At 35.5% G+C, this 21,294-nt stretch overlaps 1 protein-coding gene across 2 annotated transcripts in view; it reads right to left on the bottom strand.

Moving 5' to 3' along the window:
• The window catches only part of gabbr1a (gamma-aminobutyric acid (GABA) B receptor, 1a), a 45,633-nt gene that overhangs the window by 23,739 nt on the left and 600 nt on the right, over positions 1-21,294 (bottom strand). Inside the window, exons 2-9 of one of the 2 annotated variants that reach the window (XM_026282150.1) lie at positions 19,534-19,620; positions 16,689-16,753; positions 16,425-16,563; positions 15,475-15,660; positions 15,358-15,375; positions 9,848-10,008; positions 2,521-2,655; positions 183-353 (exon numbers count right to left, since the gene is read on the bottom strand). In XM_026282150.1, the coding sequence (XP_026137935.1) occupies positions 183-353; positions 2,521-2,655; positions 9,848-10,008; positions 15,358-15,375; positions 15,475-15,660; positions 16,425-16,563; positions 16,689-16,753; positions 19,534-19,612 (954 nt within the window). In that variant the 5' untranslated portion in view covers positions 19,613-19,620. Of the gene's footprint in view, positions 1-182; positions 354-2,520; positions 2,656-9,847; positions 10,009-15,357; positions 15,376-15,474; positions 15,661-16,424; positions 16,564-16,688; positions 16,754-19,533; positions 19,621-21,294 lie in introns of those variants that run through there. The other variant, XM_026282151.1, reaches the window with a different exon arrangement.

Below are 21,294 nucleotides of genomic sequence, written 5' to 3'. Positions count from 1 at the left end.
TGAATTATTCCTTTAAAGTTTCAAGATGCAATTCACACACTGAGCTGCATTTGTGGTTTAACCAAGAGGACGGTCTCAACCAAAATCTTATTTGTCACCAGAAATCTTCAGAACCTGGTAGCAATTAGAAGCACAGCATGAATATACAGAGTAAGTGAGAATGTTTTGAATGTAGGCCTGACTGAGGTAAAGACTTCAGTGGTCTGCTGGATGGTGGCAATCTTGGTCCATCCCCACTTCTGGAAGAGCCGCACACGTGTGGGATTATGCAGAGTTGCTGACGGGTGCGTACGGAAGAAAGTGGGAAAGCGCTGGCGGTTGGATAAAGCTGGAGAACTGGAGCCGTATGAAAACTACAGAGAGACAGAGAGAGAGGGAGACAGCAGTTAAAAAGGTGGAAGGATAGAGAGAGCACACTGGAAAGATTTACTCAGCTATATGGTTGACCTTATTTGATAGCCCTGAAAAGAACGAAACTCAAAGCAGAAGCGTAGCAAAAATATGAGTCAGACTTCTGCACACACTGAAAGAAGGGTAAATGTCAACCCAGTGAAGTCAGAAACCTGAATAAATAAGCCAATCTGTTTCTACATACAATTTTGATTTGTCAGTACTTAGAAAGGCACAGCGTAGGAATGCTAACTGCTCTCTGCTTTGGAAATAAACCTTTGTATTTCAAGCAATGAAAAATAATTAAATGAGTAGGTTACTTCACATCTTAAAATATTTTGGAAACACTTTATTTTAAGGTGTCCTTGTTACACGTTACATGTACTTACTATTATAATAACAATAAATTATGCATAATGATATGCAAGTAACCCTAAACCAACAACAAGAACACCTTATATAACCAATTTTTTAAATAACTGCACTTATAATTTAATACTTTACTTCTTAAAACGCCTCAGTTTTTTTTTTACTTTAAGGTACATTTTAAGGCATCATGTGGTGTTAATATTTAAATGCTTTAAAGAAGTACACTTCGTTTGATATGTTGGCATAACATACTAAATTGAATTATAATTTTAACTGTGTTATGCTATATTACATTTAAATTAATATATTTTAAACGTAATCAACTGCAACTTTATACCTTTAATGTAATATTACAAATGTGTTATTTTAATTTAGCCTATATGTAAATAAATGATATCAACTTTCAATAGAAATTACTAAAACGCTGCATTGCATACTGTATAAAGGTCAAAAACTTTAATTTGACCATTTAGGAAAATTTTAACTAGAATATATTTATATTTAACTGCAATTAACTTTAAAGTGATGGAAGACATTACATTTAGTTTGCACTAAAGTATACTTTTCAAGTATATTATTTCCATAACAAGAACTCTTTTAAAGTATGGTTGATTTGCCTATATGTCACGTATAAAAAGTTATTAATTTTTCATGAACATCTCTGTCATAATCTACTTGAGTACAAACCCATCTGTCAAAGTAACTAAAAAACTAAAGTCTTACAGGTTTTCATGGAGAGTTGATTTGATAAAAGTAAACTCACAATTCACTTTTACCAACTTTTTCTAAATTACATGCAGCAAACTCAACTTGTCCACACAAGTTATCTCATTCGAAAAGAACAAAGTCAGTGTTGAGAACATTACTTCCCAAATTCCTGCAAATCTCAGTGGATGCCAGATAGAAAGAGAATAATTGGAAAACCTAATTATTTTGTCAAATTACTAAGAGTATCTTGTGATTTTTTTTTTTACACTTTCTTATTCGGTTCTCTGACTTCCTTGAGTGCCACTTTTGACAGTTTTAATTTGTCAGCTTCTTCAAAAAAGTCAACAAGCTACAGAAAGTCAGTAAGATCACAAGTCCAAATTCTTTTTGTTCCTTGACCCAAAAACAACACAGAACTGCTTGTTTTATGTAGCACTTTAGCATTGAAATCTCTAATCTAGTTGCAGATAAAGACATTGAAACCGTTTTATCATTTTACCATTTTGTTTAATCAGGAATGTATCGAGGCCTGTTTCTGTCACAGAATATATATGTATATAAATAGTATATAAATATGTAATTGTGACTTTCTTTCTTGCAAATCTGAGTTTATATCTCATAATTCAGACTTTGTCTCTCACATTTTTACATATTGATATTCTGTGTTTTGTTTCCATCACTTAATAAACAATGAAGAAGGTAATATAAACAAATTATAGTTTTTATTTGACAACAGATTTTGTTGCTTTTACAGTTATGACCTTCTGACCAGTTTTTTCTCTCCAAATCCTAAATTTTTTATATCATTCCAATCATTTAAATATTTTCTCTTTAAAATGAGAAAAGATTCTGAATTGTGAGATAAAAAAAGTCACAATTATCTTTTTTATGTTTTTTAATTCCATGGCGAAAACAAGCTTCAGGAGGAATGACAATAAACCAACTTCCCAATACGAAACTCTCTAACAGTTAAATCCAGGTGAAAGGAGAAAGCAATGATCAACAATGCAGATGTAAATAGTTCAGACAGAGATGCACACATAGCAAACACACCACTATAAGGTTCCACATGCGTGCCGCCTCGGCCACAAGCGTAGACACAGAGCTGCAGCCCGGCATCAAGACGATCTTTATGGGCTCTGTGTACAGCAAGTCGTACAGCAATTTAGTGGCCTCTCCTGGATCACACTGAAGAGAAAAAGAACATCAAGACAGTCATAATTAGCCTACTACATTTGTAAAAGTGAACTTAAGCTCCCAGGATGTAAAAGCGTCACTTGAGCATGTCATAATCAATAAAGGATCAATGGAATCAGCACAGAAACAAAGTATCTCATGGCCCAAAAAAACGTACTGCAGTGATGCTGTAACTCAAAGACCTCTCGTGCTGCAGTTCACTGTGACAAATACAACAGGAAGTGATTCACAAATGAGGGGGTGACTGCTCGCATGCCACAGATGCAGTCGCACTGAAATGGTGCCCTTGGTAACGATCAGCAGGAACACTTAATTAGGCGAGACAAGCATGCTTTTATTTTTGTTAAAGTTAGAACTAAATGACACAGTGCTGGTCTCAAAATCAATGACAGTCAGAAAGCAACCACTTTGGATCCGTCCAACCAGCAGTTACTAGGAATATCTAATAATAATATTTTTGTCAGACATCACTTGTCGTATCAATCCAGTACATTTCTCAAAGAGCCATGTTGTTTCCTTGCTCCAGTCTCTCTTGGCGTCTCCAGGGAGCTGAGGCGTTTTCATTCAGCGCACGGCCTCGGAGAAGCAGCCATCGAGAGGAACTGAAGAAGACACTTGACATGACAGAGGCATCTGTGTTCTTAAAGTCCCCGGGGCTGAAGGTTATGCAGGTCTCTGGACCAGAATACTGAACGCCGACTTAAAAAAGGTGCTCCTTCTATCACTGCTGCTCGACAAGAGGACAATTTTGTTTTTGTTGGGTTTGACATAACTGAATTGAAGAACTGGTTACCTATCAGTTCACAGGTCTTTGAATTTGAATAGATTTGACTACACTTCATGAAGGAGGTTAAACTACTGGATCTATACTCTATATACTCTTGTGAAAATAAATGCACTGAACTGTATTGAATGTGCGCTTGTAGTGAACTCTTAAAAGTGTATTTAATAACTGTACTTGCAGATAATATAATAAAATATTAATGAGATAAAAGGCCACTTACTTGTACTTAAAGAGGGTTATTACTAAGTTTCTTAACACACTTAAGTTTGCATTGACGGTAGCTATCTCCCATATAATTTTTTCAATACTATAAGTCAATAGCTACCGTTAGGTATTTGGTTACCAACATTCTTCAATATATCTTCTTTTGTGTCCAACAGGAGAACAAAAATCTCATACAGGTTTGGAAGTGGAAGGTGAGTAAATGATGGGTGAACTATCCCTTTAAAGAACATTTTAAATCATTATGTTTAAATAAGTTTTATTTACTTTACTTTAAAGAATTACACTTATTTTGATGAAAGGTCAATTTATTAAGGGCTTATTTTTTGGATTTGAGATTTATACATCATCTGAAAGCTGAATTAATTGATTAAATAAAAAAAGCTTTCAACTGATGTATGTTTTGTTAGGATATGACAATATTTGGCTGAGATACAACTATTTGAAAATCTAAAATATGAGGGTGCAAAAGAAAAAATGTAAAACAAATTTATATTTATATATTTATATTTATATATAAAGCAATGAATATTACTAATCAAAAATTAAGTTTTTATATATTCACGGCAGGTAATTTACAAAATATCTTCATGGAATATGTACAGTACTTAAGTGAACTTAAGTGGGTCAAAACAAGTTATGCTAATTGCATCTAATATGAATCTAAAGTATACTACATTTTTATTGAATTTGAATTAACATTGCATTAAATGTCTGAAAACATTACATTCAGTTCGTACTTAAATATATTTCTTAGAAAGTATATTATTTGCATAAGTACTCTAAAGTTTTTCTACATTTTTTGCACAATCAAACAAGGATGTCAAGCAATTTCAAATTTTGTCTTGACATACTTTGCTATTCTAGTTAAAAACTAGTTAAAACTTCTGAATCCTTTTAATTCTATAGAGATTTAAATTCAAACTGCAACACTGGCCTGATCCCATTCCTTATTTTAATATCTCACAAATCATTTCCACTACTTATACTTCTAAAGTCTTTTGACTGAGTCATTGAAGGATATTTGGCGAACACAAGCACAGTGTGCGTAAAAATAAAGACATTGTCTCATAAAGCGCAAGCTGCTAGCCAGATCTGTAGCTTCGACTTTATTTACTATACAGATTCAAATGCTAAATGTCTCATCCCAATGAAGCAAAACACGTCTTCCCATGACTCAGACCATGAATGAGTTTTTATCTGCTGTTCTGCCTCACATTAACTTGCAAGTGTTGGTTTGTTATTTCTAAGCTGCGATATTACATCCCTGAACCCAGATGAGAATGAATAAAGCATGCATTTGGATATGGAAATCCTTCTCGTTACAATCTGGATACAACAGATGCCAATTAAAACAGGGAAAGCACAAGTGCTCATCAGGGCATCAGTCTCTCTCTCTCTCTCTCTCTCTCTCTCTCTCTCTCTACCTCGGTCTTGCTCTTTCACAGTTAATAATTGATCAAAGTTTTCAGGCTGAGCTTTGATATAACCATGGCAACCGTCTAGAGAGGGAGAGTGTATGTGTGCAAGGGGGTTCCTGTAAATACTTGCTCTAAAACACACACACACACACACACGGTAGACCACAACTTCTGACACCAGAGTCGAAGATTGTGTCTTTGAAATTTCCATTTATGACCAGTATCATAACATGAATCAAGATGTGTTCACAAGATGAATCAGATGTGTTTTTATATATTTTTATGATGAAATGTGCAATTCTGGATCATTCTAAAATAGAGGTGCAGACTAATGCTGTTAAAGTCTTATTTAGTTTACCATAAATGCTTGTCAGTATATAACGCAGTACACTTTCAGCATGTTTCAATTAAAAATGAATTATGAAATTACATATAATATTGTACTTAAGACCTATAAGTCAGTCAAAACAAGTTCAGCTACCTGTATTTAATATACCTAATATACTTTTTTTTTTTAATAAAAAAGTATAATATAATTTCATTGTATTTCATTTAAATTGTGAATTTTATTTTAAAATAAACAAAATATTTTACACTTAAGAATATTGTTTTAAAATGTATTGTTTACGTAACAATGTCTTCTCTTTTTTAAATTATGATCATTAATAAAACAATTTTAAACATATTCTAAGCAATTGCTATTCTAATGTTCAAAATGTTCTTAGAATTTCTCAGAATTCCAATTTGTTTTATATATCCAATTTGTTATATATATTTCTACTTTATTAGATTCAGAAATCTAATTCTGCATCCTGTTTCTTTACTCAATCCTGATCCCATTCTTTCTGTCTAAAAATGTACATCACATATCTGGCTAATGAAATTAAACATACAAGTCTTTTGATTAGTGACAACAACAGTGATTAGTTGCATGCTAATGCTGTTCTCATACTTTTAAACAAGCTAAATATTCAATTTGTTGTGTAATTCCATGCTGTTTGCATTACGGCTGTTTGTATGTACAGTAAATGATGCCTCAAATCATATGGCTTTTTAATTAGAGCTTTGATTTTACTTGTCTAAGTGATCAGACTAACAATTTTTGCCTGGCAGATGATAAAATGTGGGGACAAAAAATAATAAATCCCATAAGCTTACACTAAAGAGAGAACCCAAGTCATATTTAGAAAATCAAAGAAACGTAGTGTATACGTTTTCAATGGACAAGCACTACTTACTTTTTCTTAATAAAAAGTAAAAATATTCAGCCTCAATTTATCATAAAACAAATGTCCATGACACATAAATAAAGGAAGGAAAAAATGAAAAGAACAAATGGATTAGAAAAGCATTGATCTGTGTTCTGCTGCCAGAGCATGGCAGGGGGTTATTATAACACTCATTTATGAAATAAATATTTATCAAATGTCAAATGAAATTGGAATTTTGAGCTGACTTTCATGTTTCTATGCAAACATTGCTCAGCGTGATAATTGGCTATTTGAGAGAGATTAAAAGAATGCCCCAAACATGCCTGAGATTCTCTGAACAATAATTAAATGCAAAACCCTCATCAAATTGGATTTTCTCCCTTAGTAATTACATTTCTGACACCTGAAAGCAATTTTGATTAGAATCTCATCCAGGTATGAAGTGCTCCCCAATCAAGAGGAAATGCTCAAAATATCTGTCGGCTTAAATGTCAACGAGTCTGAGCACTTCACACCTGCTCTTCCATCTCCACGGCATACTAACACATGACATTTATACAATGTCACACTCGGCCCTTCTGATATTAGATTCTTCTACTTGTGCACCTGCAGTATGCATTAGACTTTTATTAAGATTAGTGCTGAATTAAGAGAGACTTGAGTCATGGGTGGAACTGGGTGACATTTCTAGAAAGCAGTTAATAATAACTGGAATCACACATAGCATTTTCATTAAATCCTGAATTAAGTTGAATTAAATCAAGATTATTGCCTTTTGTATGAAATATTGCTTGTGCTTTTTCTCATTTAAAAGTCACTTTGGATAAAAGTATGAAATATTGCTTGTGCTTTTTCTCATTTAAAAGTCACTTTGGATAAAAGTATCTGGTAAATGATTAAATGTACCCTGATGATTAAACCCCTTCGTCTTAATTGTTTTTACATTTATTTATATTTTTGTATAGAAGTTTCAATACAATAATTACATATCATCATAAAAAAAGATAATTATTGTATTAAAAAAAATTCCTACTGTCAAATTTACTCCATATTTGATGCCTAAATATTTTACAAAGCCCCAGTATATGTGTTTTTTTTTTTTTTTTTTTTTTTTTTTTTTTTACATCAATTGTGTAACTCAATCAATATCTTATTTTAGCATAACACATTTTGGTATCTCGTTAGAAGATTAAAAGATGTATAGAATACGTAACTGATCGAATTATGACGTGAAATGCACAAAATTATTACTTGATTTGTACACTCTAAAATAATTACGTTTGCATATGTGCTAATATGACCGCTAAGGAAAATGCACAGGTTAATCGAATTTCATGTTCATGCAAGACTAAAAACAACACAAATGAATGTGTTTTTCCAACTTTTAATACAAAAAAATTTTGATTTTCTTTTTTTTTTAATGGTTCTATCTTTCAAATTTGAATCCATATTTAAAGAAACATTTCTGGATTTTAACAATATTTTATATTTACAAAGGCCCTTTAGATTGTATACGTTTTTTTTTTTTTTTTTAATAACAGATTTTGGTATAAGGAAAAAAAAAAACAAGTCTCGCACACCCATCATATCCTAAATACTACGATTTTAAAATGCTTTTCAATGTGTGTCAAATTCAAGATCACAGTTGCTCAAGCCAACAGGAAGTTTAACGAACTAACACAGAATTATCGGTCTACAGTGATTATCTTGAAACATTACAAACTGCTCCCATTCATCTCAATCGTGAGTGGTCAGACAGGTGCTGCAGATACACAGGAGTCTGTAGAAGGACCTTCTTATCCTTACAACATCTACAGGGATGCAAGTTTGTTTGAACTGTGGTTTCACTGGTGGCTGTTGCCATGCCAACCCTCCTCTCCCTGATTCTTCCTCTATATTGAGTGTGATTGCAATGCAGAGTGCAGTTCACCAATCACAACCATGATACAACACATCTCTGTCTGCTCAGAGCACAATTTAACTCTTCCCTCACCTACAGGAGGTCAAAGCCGTCACGCACACCGGCAAACTTAACTTCTGAAAGTGCTACATATTTATTGGTGGTGTCACAATTTTACTATCACACCTTTTTTATATTAAAACCAGCACTGGCATATTTTAGGATATAAATGATTTCAGTGGTTTAACAGAACTGTTATTTGTAGCTGTTGACAGAACTGGAACTCAGGACACCTCCACATATGCATACTGCACAAAAAATATTATTTAAGAATAAACATACACTTTGTATGTGATCTTGGAAAACTCTGCAATGCTAAAGGCAAACATAAGCATTTATGGTGCATGAGTATTTTTAGGAAGCCAAATTACTTTATGCAGCTGAAGCCTTACAGGCAGTTGATAACAGCCAAGTGCAGTGACTTGTGAAATATTAATGTACCAACTGCAATGTCAACTTGACACCAACTTCTGAATCTCAAGATACAATCACAGCCGCACCATTAATGAAGCACCTGCAAAACGCAGATAATTTCTACCATCTTAAATTAACATCTGCTACTCATCTTTGTTTCAGTGCTTGAACAGGTGAAAAAGGGCAATGACATTTCTTCTTTCATAGCAAAAGCTTCTGAAAAGTGTAACATTCATTCCTGCATGGCTGAAAAACACTATTGCTTGCATAATGCAATTAAACTAGTTAAGATGACAATGGGTTTACGAGAATAAACGGATATAGAATAAAGACTTTATCTGTAGGAACTATGGCATGAAATATATTAGAAGTATTCAGTAACTTACGTTGTATAGTATTGCATAATTAAGTTTGCATATGTGCTAATATAATTTCTGAGGGAAGTACGTGGTGGTAAACTCAATTTCATTGTCATGCAAAAAAATAAATAAAAAAACACCACAAATGCATTTGCTGGGCAGGGTTATTAGTTAGCTTAAACTAAAATTGAAAGTAAAACCATAAAAATATCTTTGAAATCTTGAAATAAATGTTAACTGAATAAAATTCACTTAAAAAAACTGGTCACTGTGCAAGTCAACATTTCTCACTTTAATTTAGTTTATCTTGAAGTACAAAAATAACTAAAACTAAAACTCAACTAAAATAATTAATAAATAGAAGAATAGATATAGACATAAAAAAAATTAAAACTACTAAAAATTACAAAACACAACAAGGTATTTAATAAAATTCAAATTAAAACAGTAAATCTAAAAATAAAAACTGGTTCAAAAACTATAATAAAATCTCATTAATACTAAAATAACACTGGTGATGGGTCAGTTTGTTTTTGCTTTCATTTCGGATTAATTTTGCACATTTGTGGGACAAACTTAACTGATGCAGATGTAAGTATTATGTCAACTGCAATTTTGAACTAAACTATAATTAAATGCTGATCAAAACAACATGAATATATATTATATATTTACACACACACACACACACACACATAACTTTATATATAGAGAGAGAGTGAGAAAGATACATAACTTTATAAATACACATTTATATTAATATTATTACATTTCTGTAAGGACACTGTAAATGTAAAACGTTAAGTGCTCACCATACTGTCGTAATAAATGAGCTCCAGCTCGTAGTCCGGCAGAATATCGGTCCGGTTGTTCACGAGATCTAACGCCATCTGGGCTGCGGGGAGACACGCTTGACCACCGGGCCATCCTCCACTCATGGGAAACAGTGCTCCGATGTACAGTTTCTTCTTCCCTGCAACCGCACACGGCCAGGACAGAAAGATAAGCAGTGCGTAAAGGAGAGCCACGCTTCTCCAAACTCTCCCCAAGGTCCCGATGCTCTCCGTGGATGCCATTAATATCCGATTCGACATTTATACGTTTTGAACTTATTAAATTGTGCTGTTGCGTCCGATGCTGAAAGTGTCCGCACGTGCGACGAGACCCGTTTAGAGCAACAGAACCGTGCACGGAACGCGTAGAAACACAAGCGCAATATTAAATAGCAGGCGGTTTAACCACAGTCTGGATGCTCGTTGGGATTTATGTTTACAGCAGTTATAATTTCATATCCGATGTCAGTCAGCCATGAGCTTTAGCGTCTTAACACACAGTTAAGACATCTCATCTTGCGCGCTTTCTTGGATCTTATTTAGTCTTGAGAGCGTCTAGAATAGCTCAAAATCTTCAGACCCCGTCTAATCTTAAGAATCTTTTGCAATTTGCAGACCTTTCAGAATCTTTTAGAGTCTCAGAACCTTTTTTAATATAATCTTCCGAATCTGTTAGAATCTTTTAATTGTTGGGAATCTTTTAGAATATTTAGACTCTTTTGAATCTTCTGAAGTACTTTTTTAGAATCTTCCATCTTTACAATCTTTGAAATACGCAGGATATTTAACAATCATTGAAATATTCGGAATATGTCATAATCCTTAGAGTCTTTAGAATCTTTAGAATGTTTTTGAATGTCAAAATCTTTAGAATCTTCTTTATATTTAGAGTCTTTAGAATTCTTTGGAATCTTTAAGAATCTTCTCAGCAGTTTCTACTCCGACACTAAATAACTGTCACAGAATGCGCTTCAACACAACCCAGCTGTCCAAACATGTCAAAGCACAAAGCTACAGAAATCACGCTCTTAATGTTGGGTAAAACAAACTCGCCATCAGGGAGTTATTGTCTCTTTCTCTCTCACAGTCACAGACGGTGTGTTTGTAGTGCAGCTATGCTCATGGTTCACGACAGGAGAGAAAAACAGGTGGTGTTTCGCGGTCAGAACGCGCGCCGCTGATCCTCTGGCGTTGCTTTATTTACCGCGCCGCACGCGAAACGTGATTAAGTTTTAAGCTGTCGAGTATATTATTCCGGCATCTGATCAGAATATTGGAAAATAACAATTTTGCTGTGGCATAATCCTTTAATCCGCCGGGAGGAGAGGAGGAGAGGGGGAGAGACTGACCACCAAACGCAGTACACAGAGATCCGTACTCAGAGCCGACAGCAAAGAACTGATCACTGACAGACGAGCAGTACTGTTGTATAGCGGGATGGGGGCGGGGTTCAAATAAACGCTCTCTTCTGAATCAGAATCACTTTCACCGAATCAGAATCACTTTCAAAAGTCATGCAGTTGATTAATACACGTTACAGCTTAACTCGGCTGGAAAAATGATGTGAACATGTAGCTACATCTATCTATCTATCTATCTATCTATCTATCTATCTATCTATCTATCTATCTATCTATCTATCTATCTATCTATCTATCTATCTATCTATCTATCTGACTGTCTGTCTGTCTGTCTGTCTGTGCGTCCGTCCGTTCGTCTGTCCGTCCATCTGCAAATCTGTCCAGCTTTCTGTCTGTCTGTCCGTCTGCCTGCAAGTCTGTCTGTCTATCTGCCTGCAAGTCTGTCCAGCTTTCTGTCCGTCCGCCTGCCAGTCTGTCCAGCTTTCTTTCTGTCTGTCTGTCTATCCATCTGTCCGTCTGCAAGTCTGTCTGTCTATCCATCTGTCCGTCTGCAAGTCTGTCCAGCTTTCTGTCTGTCTCTGTCCGTCCGCCTGCCAGTCTGTCCAGCTTTCTGCTTGTTTGTCTGTCTGTCTGTCCATCCGCTGCAAGTCTGTCCAGCTTTCTTTCTGTCTGTCTGTCTATCCATCTGTCCGTCTGCAAGTCTGTCTGTCTATCCATCTGTCCGTCTGCAAGTCTGTCCAGCTTTCTGTCTGTCTCTGTCCATCCGCCTGCAAGTCTGTCCAGCTTTCTTTCTGTCTGTCTGTCTGTCCATCCGTCTGTTTGCAAGTCTGTCCAGCTTTCTGTCTGTCTGTCTGTTTGTCCATCCGTCTGCCAGTCTGTCCAGCTTTCTGTCTGTCTGTCTGTCTTTCTGTCTGTCTGTCCATCCGTCTGTCTGGCTTTCTGTCTGTCTGTCTGTCTGTCTGTCTGTCTGTCCCTTTATCTGTCCTTCCATCAATCAAAAGAGCAGTTCTACCATCCATACAAAATCTATCAATCATATTTTTGCCTTAGAATTATATTACGGGGGGTGAAATGCTGTTTCCAAGCATACTGAGTTTTTTACACTGTTAAAGAGTTGGATTCCCATGCTAAACATGGACAAAGTTTCAAAAATTAAGTTGTACGTTTGAAGTCCTCCTCCTTTGAAGAAACTCCTTCCGGTTTGTCACAAGTTTCGGAAAGTTTTTTTCGAGTATGGCTCTGTGTGATGTTAGATGGAGCGGAATTTCCTTATATGGGTCCTAAGGACACTTCCGCCGGAAGAGCGCGCGCTCCCGTATAGCAGAGCACTGAGAGGCTGAGCACAGACATTCATTCACTGATCAGAGCGAGAACGTCGCGAAATGTCACAAAAGGAGTGTGTTTTTGGTTGCAACGGCAAGACAACCCTGCACAGATTACCAAAAAAAAAACAGCATTAAGGGACCAGTGGATGGAGTTTATTTTTACAGAGCATCAAAGGAGTTGTGCAAGTGTTTTTGTTTGTTCCCTGCATTTCCAAGATGCTTGTTTTACAAACGAGGCCCAGTTTGATGCCGGATTTGCACATCGTTTATTTCTTAAGGATAATGCACTCCCAACGAAAAATGGTCACGATCGTGTGTTGGAACCGCAGACGGTGAGTAAAACTGCTTAAAATATCTCTGCCTCCTTGTTAGTGTGTCCGCCTCCCATGCCGGAGACCCGGGTTCGAGTCCCGCTCGGAGCGAGTCGTTGCTGCTGCTGCTCTCGTTCAGTTTCAGCCTCGGGATCTGATTCTGGATCATAAATAAACGGCTGAATCTGACTGTTAGCCATGGTTTGTTTTGGATGATGTTTTTTTTTCCCCTCACGGTAATGTCACAGCTTCCAAACGCTCTCAATGCAAAAGCCTACTGGCGCTCGAAAAATCGGTACAGACTATCTTTCTCTTATGAATATAATAAAACTAAAGACTTTTTGGAGTTATGAAGGATGCAGTACTACTCTATAGGTACTCAAGATTAACAGGAGATTGAGTGAAAACGAGCATTTCACCCCCCCCCCCCCTTTAAAAAACAAAAGGGATCTAAACCCTCCATGGATAAATATGTAAATGTAACATATGTATGTTCTTCAATTTGACTTTTTTATTTGGTATCCATTTCTCATCCTGAAAAAATTTAAATTAAGAAAGATTCCTCTATCCATCCATCCATTGATTAATTCTACCCATATGATCTCAGGGTGCACTTACATACACTTACATTGCCAATATTGACACCTTACACATAATGTAGGTACCTTTTATTGCCACACAGCCCTCTGGAGTCTACTATTCACTCTAAAACAACAGAATAGAGCTCAAGTTGATGACTTGAGCCACTGTGAACCTCAGGATCGGAGACGCTTCAGTGACATTTGGAGCTCCCTTTGAATCCGCTCTCTCCATATGCCAGTCATTAATTATTCATCCCTGATCTTTAGTTGTTATTTAATAAACAAAGGCCAGAGAAGCCTCCTGTGAGGATGTATAATTACTCATTGGTTTATGTGATAACTAAATATGTTTACAAAACAGAATGAGATTTTATGTACAAGGTCAGTTCTTGTTCATAAAGGGGTTTACAGAGGGCTGGCAATCAAAAGGTCACCTTTATGCCGAATTATCCTTTAACAACCACAGTTAAAGTGATGTAATCACCACCCAGTACACACAGGCTCGAATAGACACACACATAAACACACACTGTGCTGAGATACATACATAACCTCATATACATTCACATTTAAACAAGGCAAAAATACACACAGCGCTACACACTCTGGACGAGTGTTAATCCTCAGCCTGCTGAGTGCACTAAGTAGGCGGTGATCTCTCGCTGTGAGTTAACAGAGGAAGTCGAGAGAGAGAGAGAGAGAGAGCATTTGTGTGGCTTGATAGTCTAAGTCAGCAGAGCTGAAAGAAACGAGGGGAAATGAAAGAAAGGACAGAGGGATTGAGAGGAATGGAAGGCAATTAGCGGGAGGGGTGGATGTATGAATGAGAGGGTGCTACAGTCGTGCTTGCAGGAGCACTTGTGTTAATGCTGAGAGACTCTGGCAGCCTGAAACATTATAATGAGGTTCTACAGTGGGGTAGTCGACATGAGCTTGACGTCCTCCATTCTACACTGTATCTAAAACTATTTTAAACAGCTTTTTGCTCATTCTTTATGCATGAAGCTTATATGACATGAATGTTTGTCATATATAGTACATGGAATATTGGTACTTTTCAAAACATTTTGTAGCTTTTAGACCATGTATGTTAGATTTGAAGTCATATGTTAATGAACTAAACATTATAAATATCTAAAATTGCAGTAAAATAAAAATAAAATGAGGTGTTCATTTCAGGGAAAAGAGAACAAAAATACTGATGGCTCATCCTGCACTACACAGATTTTGTCTCTAGAATGAGAATGACCCTTAATGAAGTCTTACAAATGATACAAATGATTTGTCACACTGTATAAGCAAATTAAAAAAACTATAAGGTAAACATTTATTTAAAAATTGTGGAAAAATATGGTATAAATGAATAAATAAGATCATGATGTGCATCCACATAACAAATTATTTAATGCAGCGATAGTCTGGGGAAGATAAATGATCTAGATGGTAAAACAAAATGAATTTATAAACATAAAAAAAAACTAAAATTATCAATGATATTTAAATCTATATATATGTATACAGACACGCAAATAAGTTTTAACTGAGAGAGGGAGGGAGAGAGAGAGAGCACTAAAATATTGGAAATTATTTTATGCATTGACTGTGCAGACGACTGATGTTAAACTACAGCCTCCTTGTGGTTAAACTAAGCATTACAATTGAGATTTTCACAATAGGAAATGTTGATCAGAAATTGAATATACTACTGTATTTTTAAAAAAGCTTATTATCCTTTTTACTGTGTCATTTTACACTCTGCTATTTGTTTTCACATTTTTTAGGCAAACTAACAAAGTGGACTGTCAAGTGATAAACAGATTATCACGGGCTGTAAAATATCAGGATTTTAGGAAATTCTTGGCAAATGTGACTTCTGAAATGAAAAATTAAATAACCATTTTTATGTCTTACCTGTATAGTTACTGTCATCTGATGGTGCACAAAAGACAAGAAGAGACACGTTAAAATTATTAATATTAGGGAAACAGATACATTTGTGTTTGACTGTTAAATCATGAACATACTCACAGAAACAGAAGGGTTTAGGCGAGTCCCATTTTCCCAGCTTGGTACAGTGTGAGATATTGAAACCCTCCAATAGGAAGCCAGCATGACAGTTATAGTGAAGAACTGTGCCCTCTACTGGTTGTCCAGGGGGCAGCAGCGCCACCCTCCCGTTCTCCAGAGACATCCAGGAACGTGGGCAAACCAATACTGAGAATTTTAACAAGACTTTTAGCACATCTCACATACTTTTAGCAGATTTATATAAACTTGAAATTACACAGCCTTAAAGTGTAAGCCCACTGACACAACAAAACAGCTTTGTTAAACAACAATTACATTTAAATAAAAAGGTACTTGCATATAGAATTTCACTCATTCTCATATATATATATATATATATATATATATATATATATATATATATACACACACACACACACACACACACACACACACACACACACACACACACACACACACACACAGTGCTGCTTGAAAGTCTGTGACTCCCTTGGATAATTTGTGAAAATTGTAATAATTTTAACAAAATAAGAGATCATTAAAAAAAAAAATTATTTGGTACTGTCCTGAGTAAGTTATTTTACATAAAATATGTTTTCATTAAGTCCACAGTTAAACTGAGCACTGTTCCTGCATATTTGAACCCTTTCCAGCAGTGACTGTATGATTTTGAGATCCATCACACTGAGGACGCTCCTGAAGGAAATACTATGCAATAAGAGCTGGGGTGGGGGGTGAAAACTTTTGAACAGGCTGAAGAAATCAATTTTTTTTTTTTCCATTTAGTACTGCCCTTCGGAAGCAACAGAAGTGTTTTCCAGAAAACAAATTAAGTACAAATTCAAATTCAGAAAGCCCCCCCCCCATGTTATTGACCAATCAGAATCCAGTATTCCACATGTGATAAATATAGATATGAATCAGTACAATAGGACAGTAAGGGGACCCACAGCATCTGCTTAGCTGGTTCATGTCAGTCCAGGTGCCATTGGGGAGACATTTTCGGACCTTGGGCCCCACAATAATTCTGCTTCCTCTACAGATATATTCTATCTCATAGTCTACCGGCAAGATCTGCACACTTCGGATCTACAGAGAGAGAGAAAGAGAGACGTTTTGTAGATTGAATTAGATGTTGCTATGGGTCATGGTCCCTTCAGAACTGACATTGATGTTTATGACTGCCATTTTAATGTGCTGCCGTAAACTTTTACCTGTTCCTGAGTCAGTCCTCTGTAGCGAATCCCTCCGTCTCTGGGGGGACGAATGATTGCACATCCTGAAAGAGAGTAAGAGAGATAGGGGGGGAAGAAACGAATAGAGATGAAATGTTTTCAGCTTAGTCACAATGCACAAACTAACATCAGTAAACTAAAATGACAGACGTTCCTGGTAACTTTATATCTGGGTCTTCATATCAGAGTCCCCTTGCAAGACTGTAATTCAGTGATGGTTTATAATGGTACTGTCATACAGTTTTCATACCCCTTGGAGAATATTTAAGATGTTTAGCACTTAAAAAGAAAGCTCCTTAAAAATGTGTTTAGTTTCTTTTATTGAGTACAACTCATAGAAACAGATATATAAGAAACTCTTGTAAGCAAATATTTAAAGCAACAGTAAAATGGTGAGTGTGATGTTGCTGTTATATAACAAAAATGTAATGAACAAAAAGTAAATAATGAGTAACATTTAAGACAGAATATTATAGTTTGTATCACATTTCGAAAACAATTTTAAACAAACCCACACTGAGCATCTATGAACAACATGTGAGAGGTTTTGATTCTGAATGAATTAGTTCTGTGGAACAATGGCACTGTCCTGCTAGACCACTAAGATCATCTCAGAGTCTTATTTTGAATGTTTCCGAAACCAGGATTAAAGACTCAAGTGGATTGTGTCTTCTCTGTGGCAGCTCCATGTCTCTGGAATAGCCTCCCTCCTCATATTAGATCCTGTTTAAATCCTCTACACTGTTGTTCACAACTGCCCTTTCAATGATTCAGTGACTAACTTATAACATTACTTGTTACATTCCTGAATGAATCAGATTTCTTAAATTGGTTAAATCAGTGATTCAGTGACTCACTTATAACATTGTTACGTTCCTGAATTAATCAGTTTTGTTGAATGAATTGGTTAAATCAATGATTCAGTGACTCAATGACACATTCATAGCACACTTGTTACATTCCTGCATTAGTCCACTTCATTTAGGGATGCACCAAAGTGAAAATTCTTGGCTGAAACCTAACAAAATGAAACACTGGGTCGAAGGCCAAATACTAAATACCGAACACGTTTTTTTACATTTCCCCCCATGTAGGCCTATTTTGCCATTCACCATTGCATTAATTAAACTGGCAAAATGTGCTTTTTACTGTTTTGTCCTGCTTTTCAAATTAAAAAATCAATTACAAAACAACAAGTAAAAAATATTTACTTTACACTGAACTTTTTTTTTTTTACATTAGCAGACATTATACCAACAAAGCACAATTTAACTTATAATTAATAAGTTAGTAGAATATATATATATTTTTTTTTTTGCCATTTTTGAAACTTGAATCAGGCATGTATTTTTTTACTGTACAAATAAAGGCAGCCTAAAAGACTTCTTTTAAAACATCAGAATATATTACAGATCCTGATTTGAACACTGTGTGAATGTTATAATAAATGTATTAATAGAGCTGTTGTAGGGTAATTATCACTATCATTTTTATTGTCTTACGTTTTTATTTTATTTTACAGAATGATAGTAAAATTACAATACTATCATTTGTGAATGTCGATGGAGTTGTTGCTTTATCTCTGCTTTTATTTTGGAAGACACCCACAGGAAGATCTCACTGCTTCTTTTTTGTTGATAACAGCATGCAAATGCATAAATGATTCGCGCATACCACATTTTCTTATGCCTTTTTTAAAAAAAATCACAAAAACGTATTGAGCATCTGATTATCATCTGATGAACTCCTCACGCTTTGGATTTTGAAACCTTGTGCCGTGAGCTCATCCAGCATCCATGCAATTTGTGCATGCATTAGAAAATATAACATTCTGCAGTTTATTTACCAATTTTTGAGGCCATCTCGCAGTTTCAATCATCATACCATAACCTAACCACCAGCATTGGCCACATCTTCTTCTTATCAGAGACGTGATGCAGCATTAAACAGTCTCTCACTGTCTGTGCGTCTTTCTTTGATAGTTTTAAAAACTGTCACACTGCTGACATGTTTTTTGCATTAGTGCGTGCCTCTATTTGATCACATTAGTCACTGTTCGGTACATATTATTCGGTCTTTTCGCTTATTTCAGATGCCGAATATTGGGTGCATCCCTAATTTTGTTGAATAAATTGGTTAAATCGATTCAATGACACACTCATAACGTCGCTTGTTATGTTACTGAATTAATCAGTTTTGTTGAACGAATTGGTTAAATCAATGATTCGTTGACTCACTCATTTATAAATACAGTCACTTGTTGCCACCTACTGGCATAACTATGTACTGTAACCTGCATTTTCACAAAAAGTCCCTTCTATAATTACTTTCTAGAATTAGAAATAATTTTAAGAAAAGTTTAACAAATAAAATAATTGTGTTCAAAACTTTACATTCAATTCATTATTAATTATTTTTGGTCCTGTGCGATTTATTATCATTTTTATGTCAAATTGTTCCCACATATAAAAACAAAATTACAGACATTTGTTTTACATCTTACAAGAGGCTGGCAAACCTACAAGCTGAACTGTGACACTGATTCGCTTTGATTCATCAAGATTGTGTAGGCTATATATTGCTTTCACAATGAAAAAGGAGAACTGACATGGCAATCCATTTTTTTCCTTCTATAGTTCCGGCTGAACATGATCCCCTGAGGACTGAGGGCAGATCGCTGTTTGAATCCATGAAACTCAGTTTACAGAATCTAAACAGAACGCCCTCTAATCTCACAAAGCAACAGAGGTGGGCCACTTTAGACATTCTATGGTGTAAATTCAACATGCACGGACCAGACATCATCCACACACACACACATTACCTCCGGTCGTTGAATTATGTATGGACAAGATGAGAGTAGGAAGCAAGTAGAAAATTACAAGAAATAATAGCTGCTCCATTACTGCATCTGAACAAGAATGAGAGAGAGACAGAGAAATTACTAATAATATGTTTGATTTCAGCAGGTCACAATTCACGCTCGTTTCAAAGCAATTAAGCTGCTCGTGGCTCGACGTGACCTCGTTGGCATGCAAATATGTTAAACATAATAATAACCTGCTGTCTGATTTAATTACACAACACACGGTTTTGGAGGAGGAGGATTGGTACAACATGGAGGCATTTTGCCGTCCCTGCACTATAAAGATTTTATGAGCTTTCCCTCAACCACTCTTAGAGTGGAAAAGCACATCCAGGGTGGGTCAAACATGAGCATGCAAAATAAACAGAAGCACAAGGGTCTAACACACACATATACAGCTTCTTACAAAGACATTTCAGGAGGACAAAGCATTGAACAGAGTATTTTCATCAATATTCCCTTCTGTATTGAATACACTTGAACCTAGAGGTCAAGGTTACTTGATACATAAGACAGACAGACAGATAGATGACAGATACATAGATAAAAGAGGAAGTGACAGCTAGAGAGGGAAGACTGTAGGGACTGGGATTTTCTCCAGGCTCACAGTAGGGAGCGACAGGAGATGATTCGGGGAGGTGAGGATCAGAGGGATCAGTTAAACTTTAAACACATCTCTACAGCACTCCACCTCATTAATTCAGTACGGCACAGCAGACGAGCACAACACTTCACAGATTACAGTAATCCAAACCAACAGGATGCACTAACAGCGATTGGTTTGCAATGCACATACATTTTTAGCTTTTTCGATTATCATAATTGATCCTATTTTAGGTATTAAACACAGTAAAAATTGCATGAAAACTTTATATAAATGTGGCAGCTGATTGAATGAGTGTTCATTTCTAGGAAGTAGATGGAGGTTCCAGTCCCTTTTAAACATTTTTGAAAAAAAAAGTGTAAAAATAAGCTCAAATGCTGGTGTTTTTATTTGGACTCCATTTATGTTTGAGTTGTTTATTCTTCTTTGGTTATTAGTAGCTATTATTTATGCCTTGTTGAATTTATGAAAATTTGTTCAATGTATTAAAATAAAATCTTCACCAGTTAATGACAGATGTTTTATTGTAAATTATTTTTTTTTATAAATACTGAATTTTCATTAGGCCCCTCTTGTTTTTCTTTATAAATTCTTAACAAATTCTAAACATAAAAACATAGAAGCTGAACTGAATATGACACCATTAAGAGGCTTTCTTATTTTTAAACAGTTGTTAGGATTTATATTAAGAAACTTATTTTTCTTGTTCCTGAAAAAAACGTTAAAATACGCTAAATTATGATATTTTCATATGATTACCTCATTTATGCGTCTTCTCTTTATTGTTTTAATCTTAATTTCACTGACGTGAATCATATTGACACCCTCTGCAATATCAACAGCTTTTTAATTATTTTGACATTACATTTTCACTTACTTAATTGTCAATTTGATTCTATAAAACGATAAATAACGGTTTGCATTGTTACACAAACATAAAGTCAGCTGATTATCCTTATTGTGACGCTATGTTATAGTTGAGATATCTCTTCTACAACGGTTTGAAAGTGATGTTGGCTCAGTTGATGGATGTTGAGAGGTTAAGGTCCCGTTTGAGGAACGATTCAGCACCATGGACAAGGACTTCCGCGGTGCCCAATAAAGATGCATTAGCA

The sequence above is a fragment of the Carassius auratus genome, chromosome 15, assembly GCF_003368295.1.
Source record: "Carassius auratus strain Wakin chromosome 15, ASM336829v1, whole genome shotgun sequence".
Classification (NCBI taxonomy): domain Eukaryota; kingdom Metazoa; phylum Chordata; class Actinopteri; order Cypriniformes; family Cyprinidae; genus Carassius; species Carassius auratus.
Note: the sequence above shows the minus strand (reverse complement) of the source record. Positions and strands in the feature narration are given on the sequence as shown.